The sequence below is a fragment of the Cyprinodon tularosa genome, unplaced genomic scaffold (genome assembly GCF_016077235.1).
Source record: "Cyprinodon tularosa strain WSP-4 unplaced genomic scaffold, ASM1607723v1 ctg143, whole genome shotgun sequence".
Classification (NCBI taxonomy): domain Eukaryota; kingdom Metazoa; phylum Chordata; class Actinopteri; order Cyprinodontiformes; family Cyprinodontidae; genus Cyprinodon; species Cyprinodon tularosa.
In genome coordinates, this window is record NW_024038254.1 from 1,112,775 (window position 1) to 1,125,454 (window position 12,680).

Consider the following 12,680-nt stretch of genomic DNA (forward strand, 5'->3'; position numbering starts at 1 on the left):
TCTTGTACTATAAGAAGTGTTGTTTAAAGATTGATCACTCCAGGTATATAGAACTGGGAATAAGCCCTGAGGTGTAAGCGCCTTCAGGGGTCAGCAGCCTATATTTCTAGATATATGTTATATATGAACTCATAATTGTCTTAAATGCACCGCCATTTTCTGTCCATCCTCCATCTTCAGTTCTGCTGACATAATCAACATCCTTGGCATAAATATTGAATCGACATAACAGTTTAATCAGTACCCTTGGATGTAGACTTTCCTTCCTCCTTACCTGAGTAACAGATAGCTTAACAGTACTATAAAGTCCAGCAACCACAGAGTAACTGAACTTCATTCCTTAAGATTACAAAGTTGAAAATATCTTCATATTCTCCTGACATCTTCTATTCGATTCGGTTGATTTCTATAGCGCCAATTCACAACACTTGTCATCTAAAGTCACTTTACAATTCAACCGGATCATACAGTCAAATTGATTTAAAGTTTTCCAATTAAGGAACAATAGTTGATTGCATCGACTCATTGACTCGAAGGCAATCCCTCACACTAATTATGCTTGTAGGTACAGTGGAGAGGAAAAACTCCCTTTTAACAGGAAGAAACCTCCTGCAGAACCAGGCTCAGTGTGAGCGGCCATCTGCTGAGGCCGACTGGGATTCAAGGAGACAGAAGCAGAGATACAAAAAGCTACTGTAAACCAGCTCCACATGCGGCCCCATCCAGGAAACACACAGCCAGGCAGACGAGCTCCGAGTCAGCTCCCATGTCAGAGGATGAAGAGAGCACATCCAGCCAGTCACAGTCAGAGAAACAGGACTACACTGAAAAATACAGGCCAAGCTCCAACATCTATAAACAAAGGTGTTGATGGCAGCAGCACAGCTCTTATCTTCATTAAGGAACACAAAGTCACATACTTTACAGACTATCGTTCTTATTTTCTTATTCTTTCATTCTGTTATAATACCAGAACACCTCAAATTAACACCTGAGGATCAATAAAGTATATTCAGTATTCTACTCAAGACATAGCAGATTTTTTCCTCTTGTTATGTTGCTAAATGTTCTGCTATAATGGAAAGAAAAATAACTTAACAGTAAATGAAGATGAACTAAATCTGTTTTGGTTTTTTTCCCTTGTAGCTGGAGGAGGCCAACAGTGCCCTGCAGGCTGAGCAGAAGGCATCTGCCCTTCTGAAGAAGAGCCAGTCAGAAGCACAGAAACAAGCCCAGAACCTTGAAGTTAGCCTCAAGGAGATGGAGAAAAAGTGTAGCAGTCTTGAAGCAAACAAAGCGGAGCAGGAGAAGCAGATATGGGAGCTGCAAGCTGAACTGGAGGAGGAGAAGAGAGAACGCAACCTTAGCACAGAGGCCCTCGCTGACCTGCAGGGTGAGGCATGGAAACAACTAAATAGCCTGTTTATTATATTCATATTGCAAAATATGATCTAGACCTGTGTTTTTTAATATCTAGTAAACCTGATATTCCAGTGTCCATGAAGTAAACATCCCATCAGTTGTGGAAAAGAAGGCATTACATAACTTATAGCTGCACGGAGGATTAGATATGAATGGTTTTCTGGATTCAGTCTTGGGAAATATTGGATCATAGGTGGAAACATTTGCTGAGGGAGGTGGAGAGGGAAGCAAGATGCCAGAATTTCACTTTTTCTTTTTGAGAGGTGGCCTTAAACTTTCTGTTCTCCGTCCATATTGAGAGGCCTTTCTGTGAGGTCAGAGGGGAATGTGTTGGGACAAAGTTTTACCTGTTTTCTGTGATGACTCATCACTCTTTTTGGGTGGATTCATGGAAAAGAAAAATAAACTTTAAGTGTCGTGTTTTTGTCTGCTTTGGGCAAAACATGAGCTATGACATAGAAAATGTCTAAAATTAGGCATGTCAGGTGTTAAATAATTTTGTGTTTGTGTTGTATAATTTTAGAGAGACATAAACAATCCCTCTGCGGTCCCATTATTTATTTTTCTAACTTATATTTTTTATTCCTTCACCTTAGTTACTATTTCAGTCCTAGAAGACGAAGTTAAGGAGGCGAAATCATCTCTTTCCAAGGTCAAAGATGAAAAGAAGGAGCTGCAAACAAAGTTAAATAATCTTGAAAAGGTAAATCAATATGTTCTCTTTGTGAATATATTTGAGTTCAATAAATTGGGTTTTAGATAACATAACATGAATGTTTTGACTGCAGGAAAAGAACAAGCAAGAGATTGACTTAACTTTCAAGCTCAAGTCGCTCCAGCAGAGTTTGGAACAGGAGGAGGCAGAGCATAAGGCCACCAAAGCAAAGCTCTCAGATAAAAAGGAAACCTACCAGTCTATCGAGGAGGCCAAATCTGAGGCCTTAAAAGGTGGGGAAAAAAGGAAGATAAATATACATTTTCAGCTGGAACCCCTGGTATAGTAAGGATTTGTAAAATTTGTTCACATAGAAAAGTAATTTATCATTAATGTAACCCTTAAACTGAAAAAGAAGACGGGCTTCATTTTGATAATGTTTATTAAAGTTGGAAAATCTAACCAGGACATGTTCTGTACTAAGCTTTGCCTATCTTTTATTTTTTGGCAGTCGTCTGTGGCGAACACATTTCTATTTAGAATAACCTGCTATTTCAAAGGTTTATGCTGTTATGCACTCACAGATCTTTCTCTAATTAACTTCGAGGATTTGGTGCTTTTATGCACAATCTTCCTTTGTATAATGTAAGACCCCTGTAGAGTCTGAAAAATGACATTGTAGTGTCAACTGACCAAAACACAAAGTTACACTCAAAGTTGAAAAAGTTTCAATCACGTTTACTTTAAATGAAGTTTTCTGGAAACCGTCTTTTTCTTGTTCTAATTCAATGTATTTAAATAAATGTTTTGGGGTGTGATTATGGTACTGCTTTGGACGATAGAGCTTTTCTTTAAATTTGAGCTACTGTAGATATTAAGGGTATAGTTTAACTATATTAGAAGACTTATGCCGACCATGAATCAGTTTAGGAAAAAAAAGTTAATTGATGTCTATTTAAGGCGTAAATAAAATCTGTATTTTGAAATAAAATTCAACTTCGTCCTCTTTTTTTTTTTGGTGCAGAGATGGAGAGCACTCTGGAGGAGGAGCGCAGCTTGAAGCAGCAGGTGGAAGAAAACTTGCTACAACTAAAGAAGGACCACTCGATGCTAGAATGGGATCACAAGCAAGCTCAGCAAAAGCTGGATGAGTTGCAGGCACAAAAGGAGAAGCTTTCTGAAGAGGTGACTTTAGAAGTAGAAAAGCATGAGCTACTGAAAAATCTGCCTGGGTTACAAGAGTTGCATTTAAGAATCTGCATGTTTATTGAGAGATCGGGAAATATTGTTCCTCCGAATATATCACATAAAATATCGTTAATAAATTAGCATTAAATAATCAATAATTGCATTTTTTTATCAAACTTTAATAGGCCATAGAGCATCAAATTTTTCTTTTTATTATTTATAAATTTTTTTAATCAATGATGGGGGAGTTATTGCTGTCCAAGTCACAAAGTTAGACCTGAAGTGGACTTCCAGTTTAAAAGTCAGAACATAGGATCTTATTTGAGGAGTCACAGTGAGACATTACATTAAATTTCACATCTAAGCTCACAGCAGCAGCTAAAACTACAAGCAAAGCCTAGAACAAAAAAAAAAAAAAAGAAAACAATTATTTTTATGATAGATTTATTTAAACTATGATCAATTTGAATTGGGAAGTATTTATGTCATTATTTATTTTCATTATTTAATAATTTCATTTAAAAAAATTGTCATTATTTAATTATGATGTTTGAATACATTTTTTGTGCAAATATATTTGGGATTAAACCAATGGCGTAATGACACAACAAAAGGCCCGTAAGCAACATTATCTGGGTGGGGCCCATATGCAGTACAACACCTCACACCGCGCCAACAACCCCCTCCAGCCGCTGCCGTAGCCAACCGACCCGAAATGTGCCCCATACATACACACTTGATCATTTAATCATTTTTTACATTCACTAGACATGGATATACTTTAGTATAATCTGCTGTAAAAGCAGTCTTATCGAGCTACCTTGAGTTTCACGGTCACAATCAGTTTTGTGGTCGCAATCTTCACTTGCTGTAGCAGCAACATCTCCCTCTTCGGTTCTTTGAAAGAAAGTTTTTTTCCATTCTTCCAGCAGCTTTTCTTTCCTTTTTCTTTTCTGGAATCCGCTTAAGTACCTCTTTTTGGTCTCCATCGTCGCTAACACATTGTACGTAACGGTTATGGTTTCAATCTATGCTCTGGATTACCCATAATTCCAAGTCGTATTGTAAAAAATAGAATACTCAAATACATCGTTCTTTTAAGATCTTTATTGCGGTTTGAAACATATATGAGCGTATTTTTTTACCAAACGTCTAATGAAATATACACAGTTGACATGTTGAATAAAAGTACCACTGTCTGCTGCTATTGGTGCCATGTTTAAACGGCTCACCATCATGTTGAAATCTGCCTTATGTTGGGGTATAAATAAGGTCCGGTCAGTCAACCTAGTGTCAGGTGGGTTGAAGAGGAATTTTTCACACCATCACATCTGCAAAAAGACGTCCTAGACCACAATTGCGTTGGGGCCAACAGGTGACAGCGACAGGGCCCCTAAGCAACTGCATACTCTGCTTACCGATAATTACGCCATTGGATTAAACTGTTATTTAATAAAACCTAGTCCTCCCAGAAGCTTATTATAAGAACTGGATTTTTCAGCCTAGTTATTGACAATAGTAAGATGAGAAAATAAAGCTAATAAATTATTTGTTGTGTAGATATAGATCTTTTCTCCTAAAATGCTCACTATTTAACAGGCTGTTCTGTTTGCTTGTGTGTCTAGGTGATGGACCTGACTCTACGCCTGGAGCAGGAGATCCAGAAGCGAAGTAAAAGCCAGAGCGAACTGAAAGCTCACAAACAGCAGGTGTCTGTGCTCACCTCCTCAGAAAAACAGCTCAAACAGGAATTCAACCAACTCCTGGATATGAAGCAGAGTCTGGAGAAGCAGAACCAGGAGCTACGCAGGTCAGACTCGCATAAAATTTGCAATGAGCCCAATTTTCAAGCACACTCTGCAGCTTTGATGTCTGTCTTGTTTTTTTGGCTGCTTTGGCTCTCATGCTCAAGCTTGGCCTTCAGCTGTGATTGACAGACTTTTGGTGTTATTTCAGGGAAAAGCAAGAGGCTGATGGCCAGCTGAAGGACCTGATGGACCAGCTGGAGGACGAACAAAATTTTAATGTAACTCTCTCTCTTTAGTGCATCTGTCAAACAGTAGTGACAGCCGAATATTTCACAGTCAGTAACAGCTCCAACAGCATGACTGTTCAGCTTAGTGAAAAATATCATAAATCTGCATCATTAAGCACTAATGTACAATGTAAAATCTGTAATGATGTGTTTCTTTTTACCACAGACCCTGTACAGAAAACAGATCCATGAGCTGAAGGATGAAAATGATGAAAAGAATAAGATGTACCAAGAGGCACAGCAGCAACTGGCAGAATACCAGGAAGAAAGGTAACAGTCAAGTTTCACATAATAATGTTGTAAATGCTGTTCAAACATAAAATAATGTTATAACTGTAGTAAAAATCAAAAAAAGAAAATGGGGAAACTCAATCACTACTTTCCCTGTAAAAGAATAAATGTTTATCATATTACTAACACAAATTTCCATCTATTTTATTAGGACCTTTGTGGCTAATTTAATCCAGTTCAATAAAAAAAATATTTTACTGACCTCAAAGGAAAATTTTATGTTATAACTCATATGTTTAAACTTCAATTATGTATTATTTTTATAGAATCTTTTTTGAACTAAAATAAAAAATAAATCACGACATAGATATAATACCCCTGCAAAATCCTGAACAAGCAGTTGCCCTTTTATAATTAAAATTATTGCTCAATACAGTATGGCAGTGTCTATTTTAGTTTAGCTGATTTTAATGGTAAAATTTTGGCATTTTAATCCATCATATTAAAATGCAAACCTGGCCAGCATGGTCAAGGGCCGCGTTAACTGGGGAAGCAGTCAATGGAGGGCTGCGGAATATGAAGCTCACTACAGTGAAACGTGCTGCCTTGGCAATTTGTGCCAAGGCGACCAGCGTATTTGGACAAAGACATGGCTGAGCAAACATGTCTACTATGTTCTGTCAATTTTAGAGAAAGAACTCCATTTCACTTGCACCTCCTCCATGACCACCTCCCTGATCAGGAGGTGGTCATGAGAGGCTGATTGCCTCTCGTTACCCTTTAGGTAACGAGAGGCATTCAGCCTCTGGTGCGAGGGGCAAACAAACCTCTAATGAAGTTCAACCCAGCTACTAGGAAAATTGATTTACATCATAATTACAAGAATATTCCAGCTATTAAAAATGTAACTGTAGTTTCTTCATAATTTTACTACCTTCCTGCATCTTTTATCTTCTAGACTTTTTTTATGCACTAAATTTGTAGTCAACTAACACAGTACAGGTATAGATTGACTAAACAGAATATGCTTAAATTAGTGGATATATACAGTATGTTTTCTTTGTGGTATTTCTACTGCCTGCATCAGTACCGTGAGAACAATAGATTGTACAACCCTACAGTAAGCAAAGCTGGTAGAGACATGCCCCAGGAGATTCGCTGCTCTCGTTGCATTGAAAGGAAGTTGAGCAAATTATTGATTATTCAGTAGATTTCTCACAGTTTCAAGTGTTACTAGCATTCTTTTATATATATTTTTGTGTTGTTTTTATATTTTGCAAATCTAATAAAATGTATTGAGGTTTGTAACGTAAAGGCATTCAAGGTTCAAGGTTGTATGATTGATCTTGCACTGTAACTTTCAGTTGTTGTGGTTATTTGCTGTTGCTAAAAGCTACAAAGCATATATTATCTAAGCCTTAAAGAATGAAACAGGCTTTCCTAACAAGTGCTAATGCTCTCCTGTGAATTCTTTTGTAGCCAAAAAGCAGATTATGGGTTTCTCAAAAATATGGAAGCCAAACTGAATTAGAAAATGTCCCAAGTGTTAAAAGAAAAGAAAAAATAGTTTCTATTAGAAAATCTGGTTCTGCATTCTTTATAAAATCCAGTCAATTACAGAAATGTAATTGATTGATTATGTTCTAACATGCTACAGGCAGCAGAGGAGTTCTAACTGGCATTATGAAGTTAATTCTATTCAAAGATTTGTTCAGCTCCAGCAGCCTAATAAGGGTTCATGTTTTTCTCTCTCCTGCTTAGGGCTTCTATGGCAGCGCAGCTGGAAAGCAGTTTGAAAAAAGCAGATTCCGAGCGACTTGCTCGCTCTGTCGCCGAGGAGCAGTACTCGGATTTGGAGAAGGAGAAGATCATGAAGGAGCTGGAGATCAAGGACATGATGGCGAGACACAAACAAGAGCTCAATGAGAAGGAGGCCACCATCACCTCAGTGAGATATGACTACATGGATTATAGCTGAGCTTTAATCCAATTTAATAACTTTTAAAACAAGTATATCCTTTTTTCTTTTTATGAAAAAACTGATTACTTTAAACATCTTTATTGAAATTAAGCAACAGAAAAAAGTTCATTGCATTTAAACACAACCAGATTTTGATCCCAGCAGCACAGTTCAATGTAGTAAGAAAGACTTCTTAAACAGATAATACAATCTTTAACTTGCAGAACTTGCAGGGATTGATTTTCCACCATGCTCCTCTAAAAACCATACTTAGGTTTTAATTTCTATTTATGCACAATTTAAACATTGTATTTTAACTGGATTAATATTGAAATTAAAATAGATTTAATGAATTTGAGCACTTTAATGTTAAAAGCACTCTAAAAATGCAAGTAATGGCAGATTATTGGAGTATGCCTCACCGTTGTTTGGGTGCACTTCCTTTTTACTTTGTTACTTTTAATGCTCTCTTTGTTGCCACCTAATTGAGTGGCATGGTTATTTCTCTAGTTCTGTTAAAAATTAAATCTGGAAAGATTTCAGACACAATACATTATTTTCATAATGCATATATAGCTTGTATGTGACCAAAAATATGTTTTTATTCAGTGTAACACTGAAACCCTTTGCATTAATTGCATACACCTCTTATTTAGATGGAAATCCCTAAATTAATTTAAAGATAACTGCAAAGTACTGACAAGTACTAACTGAAAGTGATACATAATAGGAGAGGAGGCTAAATACCTGCCTGCATTATATTTTAAATTAATCGTCTGTATTAAGTCTGGAGGCCTAGTCTAAAATTGGTACATATAACAGAAAATACCATATATTTCTGCTTCCTCCCAGAAACACCACGGAATCTTTTTTTAAATAACTTACATTTGTGGCTGACATCAGCTCACTTCTATCTCCTTCTTCACAGCTGGAAGAGTCCAACCGCACACTGACAGTGGATGTAGGCAACCTGGCCAGTGAGAAGGAAGAACTGAACAACCAGCTGAAAGAGCTCGAACAAGGTGAGACCTGCATTTTAATGTGAATATGACAGAAATTACAATTCCAGCTGATCCCTTGAAGCATGTCCAAAAGCTCTCCTGGGTAACTAGTTGCCAGGTATGTTTGTTTGTTGCCTCATTCTTCCAATATTGCACAACTATAAATAACAGGATGCATTTTTCCGCTTTCTGCACTAACTTCTTTATAAGCAAAACCACAGTTGTAAAGGAGCTTTAAAAGAAAAAAAAATACGGAAAATCTAAAACTTTGAGCTTTTTTTTTTCTTTCTGCATCACTGAAAATCTACAAATACATAAAGTTTACTCAGAATGAAACAGATAAACACATAAAACATTATATAGTTATAGCATTTAATCTATACCAGTTAGATTAGAGTTCCCTTTCTTCCTTTATTATTCTTTGTTTTGCTTGTTCTGATGTTTTTTCTGTACTGCTTACAATTTGTTTTATGTAAAATGCAGCAGTTGACTGAATTGTGGCATCTGGGGTTGTGTGACATTTATTAGCCAAGTGGGGTTTTTGATTAAATGTTTAAAAAGGCTACATTTACTGTGAAGTTATTTAGATATTGCACCAGAGTTGAGTAACCACTGTAACTTTGCTGTACGGTGAAGGAAACAAAATGGTGACAGAATTTTTTTTTTGCATTTTTTTAAATAATTTTTATTATGTCCAGTTTGAATTAAATCTCATGAAAAATTCTTAGTCAGGTATTTCCTGAAATGGAGACTTCAACATTTGTTTTTTTTTTCAGTGTATCACTAGCTTTAAAATGATGTTCAATGTGTTTTACATAAAAATGTAAGTTTTAAACTATAATGATAATTTTGTTTACCTGTTATAGAACTCCAGAAAGCCAAAGAGACGGAGAGGAAGATTGAAAGCCAAAAACTATCTTTGGAAAAGCAAATTCAGACTGAAAAGACTCTTAAAATTCAGGTGCGTCCACCTACACAGGTCTGAAAATTGTCCATATTTTCTCTTACTCTTGAACTTAAAAACAAAAAATAGTTATTTTCTGTCATCTTTCGTTAAGAACATCTCGCTGCCTCAGGCTTGTATTGAACTGTGGACATCTGTAAGGAAGCATAAATACGCCTTTTCTCACAGCAGCATTGATTACTGCAAGCCTCCCAGCTTACTGAGCCTCAGAGTTTATATTTACCATAAAAAGAGTTTTTTCTTTTTTAATGTAGCTTGTTTTTGCTCCCAGGCTGTGAACAAGCTGTCTGAGGTGATGGCAAAGAGGAAGGATCAGGAGCGAGGAGGCATCCGGATTGTCAACTCTGAGGTGCACAAGACGAAGCAGGAGAACAGGAAGCTGCAGCAGGATCTGAAAGCAGAGAGGCAAAAAATTAACAGCATCCTCTTCAAACACCAGAAGGAGCTGGAAGACGTACAGGCGGTCAGTGCACCCACACCATGCCTGAAATATATGCAGTCCATTTAGGCTACTTGTTAACAGAAAACCTCTGTTTTTGACACACCAAAAAAAGCTGCAGTATCTTTTTACTGCACAGATTCCTTCTGGGTAAAAACGCTACAAATAATACGTTATTTGCAAAGAACATTAAGTGTATAATGTAGACGACAGACAAATTAGGTTTGTAGGGCCTATAATTACATGCACAAGTCAAGTCAAAAGCTTAAATACACAGACCAGAAATATATTTGTTTTTGGTATTAAACCATGCATTTAAAAAGATTTTCTTTTAGGGATCTGAGGAATATTAAACAGCAAAAATATAATAAATCTTTAAAGGGGAAAATACTTTTACCACAACATTGTATAGTATGTGTTTTCTAAGTATCTGCCTTATATAAATAGTTTTTCAGATTAGTCTTAGTCTTTAAATTGAGTATTTTTTTGTAAGGTATGTGTGTCTGTGTGCACAGCTGTTGGTGGATGAGAGCCACCACTGCCAGGAGTTGCAGATGATTCTGGATAGCAGAGAAAGCGACATCGAGCATCTTCGCTGTCAGCTCACGACGCTTAGTGTTCACTCTCTGGACACCACCAGCATCAGCAGCAACAACGATTTGGAAATTGCTGATGGATTCCCAGGTAGGCCCTCAATCTAAGCTCCTCACAACATCTCTCAGATTTCTCCCTATATTATTGAACACTTAAAGATACTGCTGCATGGATTCCTCTTCTTTTTATTGTTTACTTCCACTTCTTTCTCCATTTTCCCACTTTTCTTACCACACAACCTGGCTTTCATGCTCCTGTTCAGTGCGCATTACTCATTCTCGTACCTCCGAGTCAATGTCCTTTACCTATCAGCGCTCCCACAAATCTGTCTGCATTGATACTCGGCCCAACCTTCGATCAGCTCAGGCTCTGTTGGACTCCGAGCCTGATGATGAGGAAAATGACTATCCTGAAGAGCAGGGCCAGGGCCCTCTGCCTCTGACCTATCCACAGTCCCCTGAGCCTGAATCCGGAGGTGACCCTGCACGTCGTGGAAGTTTGAACTCCAACCAAACATGTTCTTAGCAACAAAAAAAAAGAAGTTCTGTGGCTTTGCTGCTAATCTTTCTCCTTCTTTTGACTTTTTGTGTTTGCTTGACATATTAAAACTCACAGCATGGTCTTGCTGAGCTGTCCTAAATGTAATCTGCTTATAGAAGACAATTACAGACTTGAATTGATGTTGAGATTTTTCAAAACTCATGATTTAATCTCACTGCATAATTTATTCTTTCTTCCCAGAATGACAAGCACTTTGCATAAATAACACGTTCCAAACACTTAAAAATGTTAAGGTTTGTTTTTAGTGAGTTCTATGATTGAGGGCTGCTCTCCTTTTAATGCCACCATCTTCCTGTTTTTTTTTTTTTTTTTTTTTTTTTCTCTCTTTCTGCTCACTAGATTCCAGGCTGGAGGGATGGCTCTCGCTTCCTTCCAAGAACACAAAGAGAATTGGCTGGGACAAAAAAGTAATCAGTCCGACAGTGTTTCTTTTTTTTTTTAAGGGTTATGTTTATTTTGTTATCAGCAAAGTCCTTTCCTCATTTGACCTGCTTTGATCGGCCTTTCCCTTTGCTTTGCAGTATGTGGTTGTAAGCAGCAAAAAAATCCTGTTTTACCACAGTGAGATGGACAAAGAACAAGCCAAGCCATTCATGACGCTTGACATTGAGTGAGTCATTACAACCTGAATATCTAAAATTTTCTCTGAACAGCAATGCAAAACTCAACCTTAAAGAAAAGGCAGTAAAACTGGACAAAATTGAAAAAAATATTTAATCAATCCTATTACAGTCTGTGTGTTTCTTGAACATATTTAGAAATAGGGATATTTGATTTCATATCTATCAAGTTCATGTGATTAATACAAACTAATCAGCATTTTCTAGGTTTTTATAGCTTGTATTGTGGGCGTGTGACGAAAAACGAGAGACAGATGTAAAAAACAAAAAACAAAAAAAACAACATCAACAAGGACAAGTAGAAAGCCACAAGAATCTCCTCACTTAAGCTATTTCAGCTTATTGTGGTGACACGAGGCGTCATTGTTTTGTCTACTCTTCTTTTCACTGTTTGGAGTACATGCTTCAGTGAAAAGCTTTTTGTGAGTAAGGTTGATGTTTTGGGTTTATTTTTAGTTAAATCATTCTTTCCCAGACATGAATAAAAGTTAAAAGAATCAGACACTGCTAGTTTTATGGGGGTCTCCGTATTATTTCACAATACTGTAGAAAAAGTTGTGATTACTTAAAGAAAGGCTAAAACATAACAGTAAATGTTCTTCTTTTCCTTATATGGAGAAACAAGTGTTTGAAATATTGTGACAAAGCATTAGGGACATGATAAACTCAACCAAAATGAAACTTTATGAAAGTCCCCTTTAATAAGTTCTTTTTTTTTTTTATGAAACAAAATCTGACTTAACTTTTTATTAATTTATTTTGGGACAGATGGGGTTTCAAATATCTTTTCTGTTTGCTAAATGCAAGGTTGTTCAGAAATGTATCTTGAAAGCTTCCTATAAATTTCTCATTTCTGTTTCCATTTTAGAAAGCTGTTCCATGTCCGACCCATAACTCAGACAGATTGTTACCGAGCAGATGTCAAAGAAATCCCTAGAATATTCCAGGTAATAAGTGACTATGATTCTTTTACCTTTTTTCTTGTGCATATTTCTTTATAATAAAGTCCC

The 12,680-nt window shown here is 36.7% G+C and overlaps 1 protein-coding gene across 4 annotated transcripts in view; it reads left to right on the forward strand.

Moving 5' to 3' along the window:
* LOC119779147 (rho-associated protein kinase 2-like) overlaps nucleotides 1-12,680 on the forward strand; it is a 44,459-nt gene that overhangs the window by 29,037 nt on the left and 2,742 nt on the right. For 3 of the 4 annotated variants that reach the window (XR_005280188.1, XM_038278687.1, XM_038278688.1), the window contains exons 15-30: nucleotides 1,147-1,393; nucleotides 2,019-2,125; nucleotides 2,211-2,370; nucleotides 3,102-3,262; nucleotides 4,891-5,075; nucleotides 5,222-5,291; nucleotides 5,467-5,570; nucleotides 7,293-7,479; nucleotides 8,420-8,513; nucleotides 9,359-9,453; nucleotides 9,728-9,919; nucleotides 10,411-10,579; nucleotides 10,752-10,964; nucleotides 11,390-11,457; nucleotides 11,572-11,660; nucleotides 12,539-12,617. Coding sequence is in view for 3 of the 4 variants with exons in the window: in XM_038278687.1 (XP_038134615.1) it covers nucleotides 1,147-1,393; nucleotides 2,019-2,125; nucleotides 2,211-2,370; nucleotides 3,102-3,262; nucleotides 4,891-5,075; nucleotides 5,222-5,291; nucleotides 5,467-5,570; nucleotides 7,293-7,479; nucleotides 8,420-8,513; nucleotides 9,359-9,453; nucleotides 9,728-9,919; nucleotides 10,411-10,579; nucleotides 10,752-10,964; nucleotides 11,390-11,457; nucleotides 11,572-11,660; nucleotides 12,539-12,617 (2,220 nt within the window). In the remaining variant the exon portion in view is untranslated. The remainder of the gene's footprint in view (nucleotides 1-1,146; nucleotides 1,394-2,018; nucleotides 2,126-2,210; nucleotides 2,371-3,101; nucleotides 3,263-4,890; nucleotides 5,076-5,221; nucleotides 5,292-5,466; nucleotides 5,571-7,292; nucleotides 7,480-8,419; nucleotides 8,514-9,358; nucleotides 9,454-9,727; nucleotides 9,920-10,410; nucleotides 10,580-10,751; nucleotides 10,965-11,389; nucleotides 11,458-11,571; nucleotides 11,661-12,538; nucleotides 12,618-12,680) is intronic. The other variant, XM_038278689.1, reaches the window with a different exon arrangement.